Genomic DNA, 16892 nt, shown 5'->3' on the forward strand with positions numbered 1-16892 from the left:
GTCTTTGTGTATTGTGAGCTCAGCCCTATCGCTCTCTCCTATCACAACACCCTATTACAATAGTCCTGAATGAAGTCTTCTTTACCGATTTAACAAGTGTCAGAATAAATGTTTTTTAACACTGGACAAGGGAGCAGGTGCACAGGGGCTCAGAGGAAGGAAAGAACATGACCTGTCCACTTTAGGCCCTTAGTATGGCTCATGTGTTAGAGCTGAGTGAGGGTCAAGCAACGGGGTAGACCTTGCCAAGTCAACAGGGCTTGTGGGGGTTGGGGTTTGTCCTGAAGGTAGTGGGGAGTAGGAGGAAGTTTTAAGCAGAAGAATGTCATGATTAGGCTTGTGTTCTAGAAGGACCTCTCTGGCAGGCTGCCTCACAGTGAGTGGATTGGGCAGCCCCAAGAGACCAATGAGATTGCTGTGCCCAGGGGAGAAATAGCGGTAGACAGAACTCGAGTAGGGCAGACAGTTGGAGGGAGGTAGAGATCTTAGAGGTCAATGCAGAGAGGAGCGGCACATCAGATTCACCTGGGAGACTTTTTAAGCATAATACTTGCCCAGGTCTCCATCAGAATCCCTGCATCAGAAACGTAAGCATCTGTATGTTTAAAAAGCCTCCCTGGTCATTCAGTCATGGCCGAGGCTAAGAACCACTGAGGCAGGACGTGAGGAGACAGAGCTTGGTGACAGGATGGCAGGGGAGGGCAGGAATGATGGAGAGGAAGGAACGTGTATGTATTGGTGGGAGGTGTCCCCAAGAAGTCAGCGAGAGTCATCAGAGGTGCCAGGCACTGTTTTCCGAAGGTGAACCATGAGACTGGACTGGGCAGTCAGGGTCTGGAAGCTTCATCCTCTTCTTCCTAGGTGCACAGGAGATGCTCTGTGTGTGTGTGTGTGTGTGTGTGTGTGTGTGTTTAATTCCGGAGAGAGATGGAGGTAGGGGGAAGAGAGAGAGAGAGGGAGAAGCAACAATGTGAAAGAAACATTAATTGGTTGCCTCCTGTGGGGGCCCCAAGGAACCAAACCCGCAACCTAGGCATGTACCCTGACCAAGAATCAAACCCACTACCTTTCGGTGTATGAGCCAATGTTCCAACCAACTGAGCCACACTGGCCAGGGCATGGTGGGTTTTGAGAATAAATGCTACATCAATGATTAAAGGAGTTGAAGGGGTTAAAGGGTTTGATTAAAGGGGTTGAAATAAGACTCACTCATTCCCTTCTTTGTTCATTCAAGCAATGCCCCGTGAGCACCTACTATGTACTGGGTGCTGTGCTAGGCGATGGGGTACAGTGATGAGCAAAATTAGAGATGGTCCCAATCTAGTGGGCAAGACCAACTTTATAAATAGTAATGACTCTATAATTGTGCTAAGTGCCATGAAGGGGAAAAATTTGAAAACATATTGATATAATAGGGGATGTGACTCAGACTGGTCTGGAAGTCTTCTATTCTCTAAGACAGTACCACGTGACCAGAGGTGCAAAGGATGAGTGAGAATTAGCTAGGCTGAAAGGCAGGAGGGTGCTACAGACAGAAGGACAGTATGCAAGGACACTAGGCAGGTGGCATTTATCTTCACCTGTCCGGCCCTTCGCAGGTACGTGATCCCAGGTCCTCCCATCTATGGGAGAAGCCTCCTGAAGCAGCAGCCCCTGAGATCCCTTTCTAGGAAAGCCCACTTTGGAACTGGTGCTAAAAGAACACCCCAAGTTTCCCACCAGGGGGAGATGGCCAGAGGCCTGTGTGCCAGTGGTCTGTGGTGGCCTCCCCCAGGCTGGCAGGACAGGCCCAGGCGTGTGAGCCCGACAGCCTTGCTGCGAGGTCAGCCTGCTGTCTCCACAGCAGCAGCGGGAAGTGCTTCCCGACAGCTGCTCTGGAGCCGTTCTCCTTCAATTTCCATTTTATAGCTGCTTGTTCCCTCCTCAGCAGCGGAGGCTGTCTCCAAAGATGTCAGGCTGACATCGCAGGCTGCAATTACCGGGCCTTGGCTGGGCTGAGATTCCCTGGTCATCTCCCACCTTTGGGGCTGACCTGTCTCTGCATTTATTCCACTGCACAGATATTTATCCATTACCTGGTGGGTGCCCATCACAGAGCTGGGTGCTACCGTGCATGGGGATGGATAAGAAGAATATTCAGGATGGCTTTTTCATCACTCAACCTGTAGGTGACTCCACATAATCAATCAGCAAATGTTTATAAAGTAGAAATAAGGACTTGAGGTTTGTGGGTCTGATTTTAAGTCCCAACGTTACCCTCCAGGTGATTGCTGCAGAAAACTGGCCATCGACTGAACTTTTCTGGCTTTAGTATCCCCCTTCCTGCCACATTCAAAGTCCTCCTCCTCCCTGCCCCATTTCTATCCTCAGTCTCTACCCTTGACTTTTCAATTAAATAAAGTAGTGAATGTTTTTCCTTCTTTTTCTCTTCCTCTATTTATTTGGTTATTGCCCTAATCTCCGGGTTGCTTTGTTTAACTTGGAAAAATCTTGAACATGGTTTATCTTCGAGGATGCTGTGTTCCTTTTCTTTTCTTAGCAAACTCCTATACATCCTTCGAGATCCACCCAAACATCACCTCCCCGTGATCTCATCCATGTGGCCCTGGGCTCTCACGGCAGCCTGTACACACTGCATCTGTTCAGATCCCTGTGTTTAAATACTCGTTCATCTTTGAACCCCTAGTGCCTGTATCAGGGGCTGACACAGAGTTTGTGTTTGGTGAATGGGGGAATGGATGAATATATAACCTTCCTCCTCCTGCTGTGACATGAGCCCCTTTTTCGGCTGCTCAGAAAAAAATAGAAACCAATTTGTCACTCTGGGAGAAGCTGGGAGTTTAGTTTTTACATCAAATGCACACTTTGAAAAAGTGTTGTGTGGGCCTAGGCTGCGAAGAATCAAATGTTCTCATACTTCAGTGGTAGGAGCACAGAAAGATTTGACCTGATAGTAGGGAAAATCAGGCAATATCTTTCAAAACCAAAGGAGTGGTTATGCTTTGATCCTGCCGATCCTAACTTCTAGGAATTTCCCCCGTAGATTCTTCTCCAAATCACTGCCGAACAAGACACACACAAGGCTATTTGTGACAGCATTTTAATAGCCCAAAGTGAAAACAGCTCTAAATGTCCACCCACAGGGGACTGTTTGAATGTTGATTTATTCAAGCCATGGAGGACTTTGTGACTGGAAAAAAGAGTGGACAATCTCTGTGTATTTTTATGGAGTGATCTCCAGGGTCATTTATGTGGTCAAAGCGAAGTGCAGCATGGTGCGTGGCGAAGTGCTCTTCAAACTCGAGTCCCCCAGCTGAGGACAGAGGGGATGTGCAAAGGCCACTGCATTGGCTGTCTCTGAGGGAAGGACCAGTAGAGCTCCTGCTGCGTGTGCATGCATGTGTGTGCGTGTGTGTGTGTGTGTGTGTGTGTGTGTTAGCCAGTGTTCCGGCCTGCTACAGGAAGCGGCAGGGACTTGTTTACTGTAGACCTCCTCCAGGGACAAGCACTGCCCGGAGGGCCATGGGCAAGCCCAGCGGCTCATTGGAACAGCCTAGGTGAGTCTCACTAGTACGACTTTGCAGGAAGAGTGTCGGAGTTCGATTCCAACAGTATTAGGTTCCAATACCAGATCTGCCCCTGCCAGCTGTGAGGACCTTTCTTCTTCCTCCCACCTAACACAATTGTCATTTGTGTGTTCATTCTTAGAATGCCTTTTCCACCACTGGAACATGAGTTCTGTGAGACTGAATGATGTGTTTGCCCACCACTGAATGTAGCACATCCCATAGGGCCTGGCAATGGGGGGGATTCTTACAAAATATTTATTGAATGAATGACTACAATGAATAAATGGGCAATGTATTGAACGAATTTAATGTAGTGCCTAGGCATGGTTAAATGTTCGATTACAGCTAGTAGCAGTTTACTTAGTGGTAGGGTAGTGGTGTTTACAAGTTGTATGACCTGAGACAACTTAATGAAATCCCTGAGCCTTGCTTTCCTCACCTGTGTCATGGATGCAATAATTCCAGGTGGTGTTGTGAGCATTAATGAGATAGCACATGCAAATCACTCAGCGTATGTTTTGGCATATAAGAGACAATAAGTGGTGGTTATCATTAAAGAGACATAAGCAGGCGAATCTCTTGACTGATGTTAACACGTGAAGGCGCCGCCTGAAGAGGCTCTGCCTTGCACCTGCTGCTGCCTCTTGTGCCGGGTAGCCATCCACTCTTCAGCACGCGCGGGTTGAGCAATCCTCTGCGCTGGGCACCATACCAAGAGTAGCCTCAAAAAATGAGCAATTAAGAGGGATGCATTTCTTTGGGGGGTAATGAAAATGTCCCAAAATTGTGTGGCGATTGCGCACAACTCTGAATATACTAAAAACCATTGGCTTGGACACTTGAAGGGGGTGAATGAACTGTATGTCATGTAAACTCTACTCAGTAAGGTTGACATTGTAAGAAGAAGGGGAAGAAGGAAGAGGAGGAGGAGGAAGAGGAGGATAACAGACCTGTAACCACCCTACTTGTGTGACTTGGGGCAAGTCACTTCACCTCTCTGCTTCAGTTTTCTCTTCTGGAATACAGGAATAATAACAGAACCTATTTCATAGGGTTTTGATGAGGACTAAAAAGATGTTTTGAAAAGTACTAGTTTAGACTTTTGTGTGTAAAAAGAGCTCCGTAAATGTGGGCTAACATCATCACCATCATCTTTGTTAATATGTAGGTGCTGAGACAGAAATTACACAGTAATATGGGAAACAGAGGAAGGGGCTCTAACTTAGCTCCCCTAGGTGGGAGCAGGAAGGAGTCAGTGAGGGAGGGAGGAGGAGGTGACATCTAAGCTGGGTGAGAATTCGTACCCACAGAAGGATGTGAAGAGTATAAGCAAAGGTGTGGGTGAGAGACAACATGGTTAAGGTGGGGACCTACTAGCAGTTTGTCCTACAAAGGACAAGGCCAGCAGCTTAACCTTCATCGCAAAGACAATGCAGAGATGACCAGCAGAAAGCAACATGGCGGGTTTGCATACCAGGATAATCCCTTCAGTGGGGAAGGCGAATTTTAGGAGAAGGACTGAAGTGGCAGAGAAGTTGGGAGACTATTGCAACAATTCGAGTGAGAGATGACCAAGGCTTTAACTTGGACTTTGAGATTATCTCAGAGTACCGAGGCCAGGGCTTCTCTGATCGTAAGGGGCAGAGACTCCACTCATCACTCCAGAAAAAGGCTATTCAGCAGGAAACCTCACAGAAACCTCAGGGCACTGTTCTAGGCAGGCATCCCAGGGACCAGGACTGGAACGGGAAAACTAGGAGCCAAGGCTGTATCTTTCCTAGTTTCCTGTATCAGCATCTCTGCTCCGTTGTCTTTTGTTGACCGATGCACTTCCTGTGTGACTCACAGTTTTTGCTTTCTCCTAATTTCTCTTTGTGGGTGACCCAAGAGTAATCTCCACCCTGACGCTACCTCTAGGGACCACCACCAGCTGCCTTCTTTCCTCTGGGCCACTTGGTTCCAATTCAAGACAGGATCTGAGTGGCTCCGCTCAGGGGAGGAGCCCTCCATCCCTTTTTTTTTGATCCAGAGCAGGCACATCATAGGTCAAGGGTCAGCCCATAGATGAGGGTGGGGTTGGTCCACAAGGTGGAGGATTTGGCTACTTGGGGTAGCAGGGTTCTGATAAAGGACCCTCCTTGCAGGTACCTGAAATACATCTCATACAGTAGGCCTTCAGGGGAAGTGGTAACTTTTAAATTTATTGGGCAATAAAATCAGTGTTATTAGGTAATTGTTTGGATGTGGGATGTGAGTTGGACTGAAGATGACATCAGGGGTTGGCTTGGGTGACCGGGTGATCTCTCAGCCCCACTTTCTCCTGTGTCAGTGCTGCTCTCATGTTCTCGGGAAGCTTTTCCACTTCATTCAGTCAGGGGCTTGGCAGGGAATGGGTGGCTGTCTCACACCGGGAGACCGGAGGAGTCTGAGTCAGAGGGCAACAGCATGAGGTATAGGATAACCACAAGGGATAGCACAGTGCCTTAGGGATAGAAACAGCAGCATGCTGTGCAGTGTTAGGCCAGCAAAGAATGAGGAGAGGGAGGCCTGCCAGACACAGCCAGCCACGGTAATAGGAAGCTGGGAAGGCAACACCCTGCCCTGGCTCTCCAAGCACTACCTTCAACAGGGAGACAGACAAGGAAGCCCATTGATATATTCCATGCAGCCTCCCTGGGGCAGGAAGGAGAAGCGCTGGAGGAGAAAAGGAAAGATATCCAGTGCATGCCTCATGGTGGGGTTTATAGCCAACCTTCTCAGCAATACAAGCTGGAAGGGGCCACTACATCCTGATAGCCCTGACCTAAAAACCATCGTTCTGGTTTGTTTGAGTAGGTCAACTATCTACCCTTGGATGAGTCACTATATGAAAAAGGGAGAGTGTGCTCTGATCAGCTAAGCCAGAAGCTGCAGGTGGAGTCAGCTCTGATGCAACCTCCCAGCTGAGATGGGAGAAGGTAAATCCCCAAGGAAATCAGGGTGTTGTTAACTGACCTGATAAAAGGAAAAGATGTCCACTACTGTCCATAGAAGACCCTTCAAAGACTTTTACCTGGGGATTTGTAGTACCTGCTGGGTTGGTTGGGGGAAAGAGAACAGAGTGCAACTGGTGAATGAGTGAGCCCAGCCACAAGGGATGGAGGGACCCCTCCCCTAGCAGGGACGGACCTTAACATTGTGCGGCTTCAGTGCTCACCAGCAACTTGTTAACCAACTGGGTCAGCCTTCTCATCAAGAGTGAGGACCCCTCGTTGCCAGTAGAGACCACCAAGCCTTGTTTTTTTAAAATCCATTCCTTGCAGTTAGACCTAGGGGAGACTTCTCTGCACCCACTGAAGTTTGCTGGAAGGTGCCACCTAGTGGAACTTCAGATGACCTGACACAGATAACAAACAAACAAACAAACCGAACCCACAAAAACAAAAAATACCTTAGGAGGATTTTCGCACCCCAAAAGCCTTGAACAATGGTTCTCTCACCTGATTGGAGATTAGAATCACCTGGGGATGGCCAAGTCCCACCCCCAGAGGTTCTGACTTAATTGGTCTGGGCTGCAGGGAGGGCATCCAGAGTTTTAAAAGGTCCCCAGGTGATTCTGTGAGCAGTCGAGGTTGAGGCCACTGGGTTATAGAGTTCCCAGCCTTTTCTTTGACTGAGATGGGGATCACTTCCCAAAGAGTCTTAAGCTCCCAGGAAGCTCCCCTCCCCCTGCACCCCACTACCTATTTGTGTCTTTGTACAACTTTTTCCTTTCTGCAGAAATGAAAAGTCATTAACCAGGAAGCACTCTCATTCCCAAGCCCTGATATTTGTTTTAGTGGCAGTGTCAGGAGCGGGACGGCTCCCTACACACCTGGTATTTGCATCTGACCCTCTGACTAACACTCTGTTTGAGGCGTACCCACCCGATGACGTAGTATATTTACTCTTGGAGATTTCTGGCCTTCTCTGTTTGCTCTCTCAAAGTGTATCCTACTCAAGGCACCTTCCACGTCTACTGTCTTGATTCAACAGCATTGCCTTATAGTTGGCAGGATTGGTTTTAATTGGCATTTCACTGTGGAAATGACAAAGTAGACGCCAAGAGAGAGACAGGCAATTTTCTGTCTAGAGGTCATTTCAAATAGGCATCCTGCAAACCCTTTCTTTTTACTCAAACTAGGAATTGAAATGTCACTGAATGCGCACATTGGACTGAATCACCTGAGTGGTATTCTATGTCTGGCTCCCCTTCTCCCATCCTACCTTGCAAGATTGAGTCTTAGAATTTTAGACATAAAAAGACTGCAAAGAGCACCTGGTTCAACTGCTTTATTTAATGCAGCCATATTCTATATTTATTTAGACATTTGCAGTTCCTGCTACCACACACACTCATGACATACCTGCTGCCCAGAGAATCTGAGCAACCTGTCTGAAGCCACGCAGGAAGTTAGGGGCAAAGTCTAGACTGGTCAAGGCTGATCAGATCCAGGTGGGGAAATTTCAGCTCCAGGGCCTTTTTTTTTCTCTTCCTCTATATTAGAAGTGACAAACCTGGTAGAGATAGTAATTTGGGTCATTGTCACCAGTGTTAGTGAGTTTCCCAAGTGCAGGTTTTAAAGAGGTGAGTGCTTGCTTGCTTGATTGATTCATTTATCCAGTTCTCAAATGTTTGCTGAAAACCTGTTTTGGGCCAGTTGCTGTATAGGCATTGAGGATATGCAGGGGGGAAAATAGTCTCTGACCTCATGGGGGTTAAAGGCCAGGGGAGGAAACAGACATCGAGCAGTCATCTAATAACCATGAACTCTGCGACTGTTAAGGAAAGGCACTGATAAGAAGTCACATAACTGGGGGAGCTTAGTCTGTTCAGGGAGGTCCGACAGGCTTCTCTGAAAACGTGTGATTATCTTGATGATCTCCAAGGAGAGGAGAAGCAAGAGGCTTGTGGCTGCAGCAAACAGGGAAGTCCAACACCAATAGCTTCTCAGCCTTTGCTTAGGGTCAAGCATACCTCTCTCTCACCACCCAGGAATTATATCATTACAGAGTCACGATTATCCCCGTTTCACAGACGAGGGGTCTGAGACTCAGAGCAGCCAAGGGACTTGGCCAAGGTTAGACTGTTAAAGGTAGGCCGACATGCAGACCAACACCTCCTGACTTGCTGATCTGTTCTACTCTTACACCCCCTCGGCTCTGAGAGAGGCCCGATCAGGCTGGAGGTCTAGCCCTTGAAAAATGGGGTCAGCAACAAAGGACCCGCAGAAAGCCAAGGTGAGGACATCTGGTAGGAAAGGTTTTCATGTCCTCATCAGGAAAGCTAATGGCCTGCACTTGTCACCTATTGCCTCTCTTGTAGCGGACCCTTCTTGCTGAAGTGCCCTATTTTTTGGACTATAAGATGCACCGAACCATAAGATGCACCTAGGTTTTAGAGGAGGCAAATAGGGAAAAAAACTCGCCCTCCTGCGAGCCAGGTAAGCTACATTGGGACTATAAGACACACCCCCATTTCCCTCCCAAATTTGGGGTACGCGTCTTATAGTCCAAAAAATACAGTATGTCTCAGAGGATATTGAAAGATATGCCTGTTACTGATGACAATGGTGACAAGAGGGAGAGAATAAACAGCTCACCAAGAATGGAAGGAAGGGAGGGAGGGAGGGAAGGAGAGAGGAAGGAAGGAAGGAAGGAAGGAAGGAAAGAAAGAAAGAAATAGAAAAAGAAAGAAAGAAAAGAAAAGAAAAAGAAAGATAAGGAAGTAAAGATGGGGAAAGACAGAAGATGCTCATCATTCACCAAATGTATGTGTTAAATCCTTTATGTATACCAGAAAAACAAGTAGATAATCAAATATATAAGATTTTGGCCAAGAGGAATATGCACTATGAAGAATGGATAGCAAGATGTAAAGTATGGAAAATACTATATGATTCCACTTATTTGTGGAATCTAAAGAACAAAATAAACAAACAAACAAAATTGAAAAAGACTCATAGCCACAGAGAGTAAACTGCTGGTTGCCAGAGGGGTGGGGGGTGGGGGCCTGGGTGAAAGAGGCGAAGGGATTAAGAAGCACAAATTGCTAGTTACAAAATAGTGACGGGGATGTAAGTAAAGCATAGGGAATGTAGTCAATAATAGTGTGGTAACTACATACGGTATCAGTTGGGATACTGAAAATATCGAGGGGAACACTATGTTAAAGTATGTGATTGTCTTATCCACTAAGCTGTACACCTGAAATCAATGCATAATAAAATTGAAAGAACAAAAAAAGGATTGAGAGAGCACTTCAGGTGGGTCAGGGAGGGTCTCTGTGAGGAGGTGACGTTTAGGCTGAGATTTGAAGGGTGAGAAGGAGCAGCAGCAATAGAGGAAGATGCAGAGAAACAGCCTTCCTGGCTGAGACAGAGGCTAATTCAAAGGCCTTGGGGCTGGACTGGACATAGTGCCCGCAGTGCCCAGGAATTGCCTGTGGCTGGTTTGGAGTGAGTGACAGGCAGGTGATAGATGAGATTGGAGAGGCCTGGGCCACACCCAAAGGTTTTTGCCATGCAGCTGAAATTCCGTTCATCCCTCCTCAATATTCTTGTTGGTGTTTGGCTTTTATTTCGGCCACAGTTACCAGTTTCATTGGGCCAGCCTCTGTGGTATGCCCTTCATGTACATTATCCCATTTAATGCCCACCATGGGCCTAGGACAGCTCAGGCTGAAAGTAACATTTCTTGTTTAATTCAGTTGATGACCTGATCAGTTTTCCCAGAAAAACAGCCAGAGCTAATGGGCTGCCCACATGTCTCAGATGGCATTGTCTCAGTGAGTGGGATAAAGCCCCAGGAGTTTCCTCTCCCTGGCATCTCGCATTGTAGAAGGAGATCAAAGAGTCCAGGATTAAAGCTGGGTTAATGGGTTCGAGTTTCTATTGAGGGCTGACCAGGCTGGTGTGTAGTTTTGATTAACAAGTCACTCAGTAAGACACAAGAAAAAGCTCAAATTCAATTTTGCACAGAATCCTCTAGGGAGCTGGAAGAAGAGCTAGAGAGGAGAGAGACACTGAAGGTTTTTGTGTACCTGATCTCAGCTGCTAACTTCACTCCACCACAATTACTGAGCATCTACAGTGTTTCAGGCCTGGGAGGGGCCACAGCTTAGCTTCTGTGGTTAAGAATGAGACTGAGCTATACTGTGCATGTAAAAAAACACAAAGTTCCTTCTTGCTTAGAACTCACAATCTAGAGGAGGAAATAAAAAATGATACCTGTTCCAAAGAAAAATCAAGCAACTGGTGGTGATGGGGAGGCTCTTTGATATTTTAGATCAGTTGGCCAGGGAAGCTGTCTCGGAGGCAGAACCTTTGATTTAGTTCCTGAGAGATGGGAGGGAGAGAACCAGGCAAAGGTTTAGAGGAAGAGATTTCTAGACAATGGCACAGAAAATCTGCAAAGGCCCCCCCAGGCCATCTTCAGCTTGGTTCCTTTGAGAGATATAGCAAGAAGGGATATAGTAAGTAGAAGGGAAGGAGAGAAAGCAAAATCTAGAAGTCAGGTCAGGTCACGTAGGGCCTCATGGGCTGAGATAAGGATTCTCACAGATTATTGTACATAAAGGGAAGTCACAGGTGAGTTCCCAGGAGCAGAGTGAGCCTCCTGTTTGTAAAAGGGTCATCCTAGCTACTCCATTTTGCTCCTGGTGTGGAGGCACATTAAAGGGTTCTGCAACATCATCTTCCCCTCTAGGAACTTCCGCTTCTGTCAGAGAGACAGGATGGGAATTCAACTATATAAATACTGTATATTAGCTGCAGTATTTTTTAAAAAGAACTATTTATAGCAATATTATTCACAACAGCCAAAAGGTGTAAGTAATCCAAATATCTATAGATGGATGAATGGATAAACAAAATGTGGTATATACTTACAATGAAATATTATTCAATATTATCCCATCTTAAAAAGGGATGAGATTCTGATACATGATACAATATGGATGAGCCTTGAACACATTATGCTAAGTGAAATAAGCCAAACAGAAAAGGACAAATCTTGTAAGATTCCATTTATAAGAAGTACCTAGAATGGTCCAATTCATACAGACAGAAAGTGGAATGATGGTCACCAGGGTTTGAGAGGAGGGGCACTGGGGAGTCAGTGTTTAATGGGGACAGAGTTTCAGTTTCGGAAGATGAGAAGTTCTGGAGATGGATAGCTGTGGTGATTGCATAGCAATGTGAAAGTACTTACTGCCACTGAATGGTTAGAACGGTAAGTTTATGTTATGCATCGTTTGCCACAATAAAACAAATATTTTTAAAAGGCATAGGGTAAGGATTAGGGGTAGAAGAGTGGGCAGTATCTCTAGGCAGAGATAACAGCAGAGGCAAAGGCCCGGAGAGGGGAATGTGCCTGGTGTTCTCTGATGAACAGCAAGGAGGCCCATGGGTTGGGGCATAACGAAGAGAGTAAAGGGTGAGGGCCATCCATATGCAGCCTTGTGGGATCTTGTAGTTCCTCTTAGAAGTCCGGTGAGAGGTGGGAAGCCACGGGAGAGATTGCAACAGAGGGTGATGGTATCGGACCTTTGTTAAAACAAGATCATTCTGGCCTCTGCTTTCTTCACTTTGAGTCTCATTTGCAAAAGAAAATCAGAAAAGCGTTTATCTCACAGAGTAACTGTGAGCATTAAGAGAGGTAATGCATGTCAAGGCTTTAATGTGGTGCCTGACACAGCATTCAACAGAAGGTAGGCATTACTGTGACAGAGGTCCAAAGCAAGCAAGCAGCCCCCTGAGGAGTTTTGGAGGACTTCATGAAGGACATGAACGTTCGACTAGACATGGGAAGATGTACAAGAGTTCCACCGACATAGGTGGGAAAGTGGAGAGGGCTTTCTGGGTGAAAAGAACTAAGTGGTCAAGGAAAGCAGCCAGCAAGTAGTCAAGGCAGGGGAGGACAGAATGTCTGATCATCCCCAGCAGGTCACAGTGAGGAGTGCGGGCTCTAGAGCCCGGGTGATGGGAGCATTGCAGGTTTTGTGGCAGGTGTCAAGATCTATGTGTTTGGCCATAAAAATCCTAGAAGAAAACCTAGGCAGTAAAATCTTGGACATTTCTCGTAGCAATATTTTTTCTGCTATACCTCCCCAGGCAAGGGAAACAAAAGAAAAAAATAAACAAATGGGACTACAGCAAAGGAAACCATCAGCAAAATGAAAAAATAACACACTAAATGGGAAAACACATTTGCCAATGATACAGCTGATTAAGGGGTTAATGTCCAAAATTTATAAAGAACTTATAAAATTCAACACCAAAAAACCCCCCAATAATCCAACTTAAAAAATGGGCAAAGGACTTGGACACTTCTCCAAAGAGAGGACATACCGCTAATAGACATATGAAAACAGCTTGTCAGTAATCACCAGAGAAGCACAAATTAAAACCACAACAAGATATCACCGCATACCTGTCAGAATGGCTATCGTCAGCAAATCCATACGTGCCGAGTGTTGGCGAGGATGCGGATAAAGAGGAACCCTCATGCACTGTTCGTGGAATGCAGACTGGCACAGCCACTATGGAGAAGAGTATGGAGTTACCCCCCCAAATTAAAGACGGAACTGCTTTATGACCCAGTGATTCACTTCTGGGAATTTATCTGAAGAAATCTGAAACACTAATTGAAGAGAATATACATAGGCTACGTTTACTGCAACGTTATTTACGATAGCCAAGATGTGGAGGCAGCCCAAGTGCCCATCAGCAGATGAGTGGATAAAAAAGCTGTGGTACATTTACAGAATGGAATACTACTAGGCCATAAAAAGGAACCTTACCTTTTGTGACAGGACGGTTGAACGTGAAGAGCATTGTGCTAAGTAAAATTAGCCAATCAGAGTAAGTCAAATACCATATGATGGTATTCACTCATATGTGGAATCTAATGAACAAAATGAACTAACAAGCAAAATAGAGACAAACATAGAGAGCATGCTGACAGCTATGTGGGGTGGGAGGTTCTTGGGTAAAGGGGGTGGAGCAAAAAAAGAAAAAAGCTCATGGACAGGACAGCAGTGTGGTGATTGAGGGGGTAGGGGAGGGAATAGATAACGGTTATGGCTGGAGACTTCAGCTGGGGTGGTGAACACACAATACAGTGTACAGATGATGCATTGTAGAACTGTGCACCTGAAACCTGCATAATTTTGTTAACCAGAGTCACCCCAATAAACTCAATAAAAAAGTCTTAACATTTTTTTTTTTTAAGAATAGAAAGCAGAAAAAAAAAAAAGACCTATGAGTGTTGGTCTCAGAAAACTCAACCCCCATTGCTCAGCCTGGAGCTGGAAGAACTGGGAAGCAGAAGTCATTAGGACACTAGGGGCCCACGGCCGCTAGGCAGCGGCAGGGCTGGAGATGGAGAAAATCCAGAGGACGCTTCTGGCGTGGAAAGGAGGAAGGCAAGCAGGAGGGCCCGTGGCCCCTGAGCATCAGAGAGGAATCAATTAGGTGAAGTGCACTGAGGAGCGACAGGCATCACCGTCCAGCTCCTTGGCCCTCCAGAGTCCTCCCCGCGGTTACAGACACTTTCCATAGTCGGATGCGATTCTGTATTTAATGTTTCCACTCCCAGAGGTCAGGGCTCGAGTCTGTTTCCATTTCATCCTTGTGCCGAGCTGAAGGGCTACCCGGAGACAGACCCACAAGAGGTTTCAGAAAAAAAGGGCTCCGTGCGAGCTGATTGCCTAGAAGTACGCGTGGGACTGGAGGGCAGACCAACTCCAAGGACGTTGGGCTTGCGCGACTAAAGTCCCTACAGAGAGGCTCCGGCAACCTCCCCGCCGGTCTGCAAGGGGTGACAGACAGGCGGCAGACAGGCAGAGCTCCAGTTTACACAAGGCGTTCGCACCTAACGCCAGGAACTCCGAAAGGAAGAAAACGAGGGACGGCCAGCCGAAAAGTGCGCGTGGAGCCCGCTGCGGCCCCATTTCACAGGGGTGGCCTAGGGATACAGAGTCCCCGGAGTCACATTAAGTCCGCAGGTTCTCAGAGCCGAGGTGGGTGGGATGCCACAGTTCCGGCGACTGCAGGCACGGAGCGTCCGGCCTGGCTCTAGAACTATCTGCATATCCCCGCGGAGCTGGCAAGCTGTCGACGGGAACGCTGAGCGGAGGTTACGGGCCAGGGCTTTGGTATCCCCGCGCGTGTCCCAGCGCGCGAAGACACACTAGCGTCCAGCCCGCACCGGTGAGCGCCCAACTCGCCAACTCTCGGACTTTCGCAAAGCTCCCGCGGGCGGGGGAGCCTCCGAGGAGCGGACGGCACCATCGCGGCCCGAGAGGGGGAAGCGGTCTGCACCCGGACCCCGCCGCGCCCGGGCGGACCAGAAAGAGCTGCGAGAAGGCTGGGGTATGTACCACACGGAGCTCAGCAGATGATCTGCAGGAGGACGTCAGGGAGCGAGCGGCTCGCCTGGGATTGAGGCGACGGGGACGGCGGGATGCGTCCCCCGCGGCGGCGACGCGATGGCCGAGCCCGGCTCCCCGGCTGGCGAGCGGCGGAAGTGCCGCGGAGTAGGAGCGGGGCCGGCGCCGCGGCCGCTTCTCCTCGCCGAGCTGCTGCAGCCTCGGGGCGGGCTGGCGGACGGGTGGACGCTTGGAGCTGGGGGCCGCGCGGCGGGACCGGCGGGACGCCGCGGGGCTGACCGGCCCCGATGAGGCGGAAGGAGAAGCGGCTTCTGCAGGCGGTGGCGCTGGTGCTGGCGGCCCTGGTCCTTCTGCCCAACGTGGGACTCTGGGCGCTGTACCGCGAACGGCAGCCCGACGGCACCCCCGGGGAATTGGGGGCGGTGGTGCCCCCTGCAGCCGGACAGGTGAGTCCCCCAATTGTCGTGTGGTTGAGAACACTCTCTCCCCAAATTTACTTGGAGGTTTTGGTTCCTTTCTTCGCCTTCCCCTGCCTTCTCAGAGTCAGCGCCAGAGACTCTTCTGTTCTTTCCATTTTTGGGATGGGAAATTGAGGTTTGGAAAAGGACTGGGACTTGTCCAGGGTCCCACACCCGTCGGAGACAGAGCCAGAACTAGAATCCTGGACTCCTAGTACCCGGTCTGGAGGTCTGTTTCTTGCTGTAGGTTACCATCCTTTTTTCTGTCCATGTCCAGGCATCCCCTTTCCACTTCCAGGCTCTCTCTTCTGGAGGATCCTGTCTGCATACCTGTATCCCAGGATAACTCCTCCTTCTGGAGATCCCGGTGTTTCTGCTTGGTGTCCAGGTCTATTCTGTTTTCCCCCCACCTGCTGATCCTGGTGTTCCCTACTCAGGTCAGCCCCTTTCCTGTTTGCCCATCTGCCCAAAGAGACACCTGGGCCTCCCTGCTCTCCCTGTCTGTTCACCCTCCCTCCTTCCCAGCCTTATTTCTTTCCCAGATCCTGTGGTATCCTTGGAGGATGCAAAGATCATGTTCCCCTTGGAGCTTCAGGCCCTAGAGATGGGATAGGGGGTGAGCTTCTGGTCCTTGAGGGGCCTGCTGCCTCTGATCTTCTGGGGGTCCAGAAGTGAGGGCTCTGGTGGAGGGACTCACCAAATTTCCAAGGCTATTTGTGCCCAGTGCCCTGAAAATGGACTATCCATATGCCTTCCTCCTCCCTTCTCAGAGTACCCGTGACCCCTCTGAACTTGTCCAGTCTAATTTAGGTGTGGTGTTCCTTAGAACAAGGACTAGGATCTTAGTTGTTTCTGCCTCCTCTGAACTCACTCATGTATGCATGTGTTTGCGTGTACTGTGTGTTGCACACACATGTGCACTGATAGCAGAAGCTCTGTCTGATCACTGCTACGCCACCAGCCCCTGGCTCAGTAGGTGCCCGTGGACGTATGCATGGGCGAACTGTTTCACACAGTGGGGCATTTCAGATTCGTTCCAGGATTTCCTTGTCCCCATGGGAAGCGGATAGTTTGTGCATAGGAGTCAAATTTGACTGATTGTTGTTGGCAGGATGAGCAAAGAGGCTGACTTTTAAGCTGATGGTTTTCCTTTCTCTTCCCAATATCCGGCTGCCGTAGGGGCAGTGTGGCATCTCAAATACAGAGGGTGGGCTCCTTATGACGGGGCTGACCAATTTTGAGTGTAGCCTGTCCCTCTGGTTATTGTTGCAAACCATCCTGGAGGCCCTGATGATCCTTCTGCTAGAGCTCACTGTTTGACACTAAGGGGCCCAGCTCATTCCTAAATCCCTGGTTCGAACCCTGACAGCCGACTTAGACACTTCTCCCTTAAATACTGTATTCAGATGGGTTTTTCCTTCATGAGATCTTTCTTCTGTTCCCATCCTGTGCCAA

At 48.4% G+C, this 16892-nt stretch overlaps 1 protein-coding gene across 1 annotated transcript in view; it reads left to right on the forward strand.

Moving 5' to 3' along the window:
• Nucleotides 1-15110: 15110 nt before the first annotated feature.
• Nucleotides 15111-16892, forward strand: part of GALNT10 (polypeptide N-acetylgalactosaminyltransferase 10) — a 184960-nt gene continuing 183178 nt past the window's right edge. The window contains exon 1 of the mRNA XM_024576959.4: nt 15111-15425. Within this exon, the coding sequence (XP_024432727.2) occupies nt 15267-15425 (159 nt within the window). The 5' untranslated portion in view covers nt 15111-15266. The remainder of the gene's footprint in view (nt 15426-16892) is intronic.

Source organism: Desmodus rotundus, chromosome 6 (genome assembly GCF_022682495.2).
Source record: "Desmodus rotundus isolate HL8 chromosome 6, HLdesRot8A.1, whole genome shotgun sequence".
NCBI classification, from domain to species: Eukaryota; Metazoa; Chordata; class Mammalia; order Chiroptera; family Phyllostomidae; genus Desmodus; species Desmodus rotundus.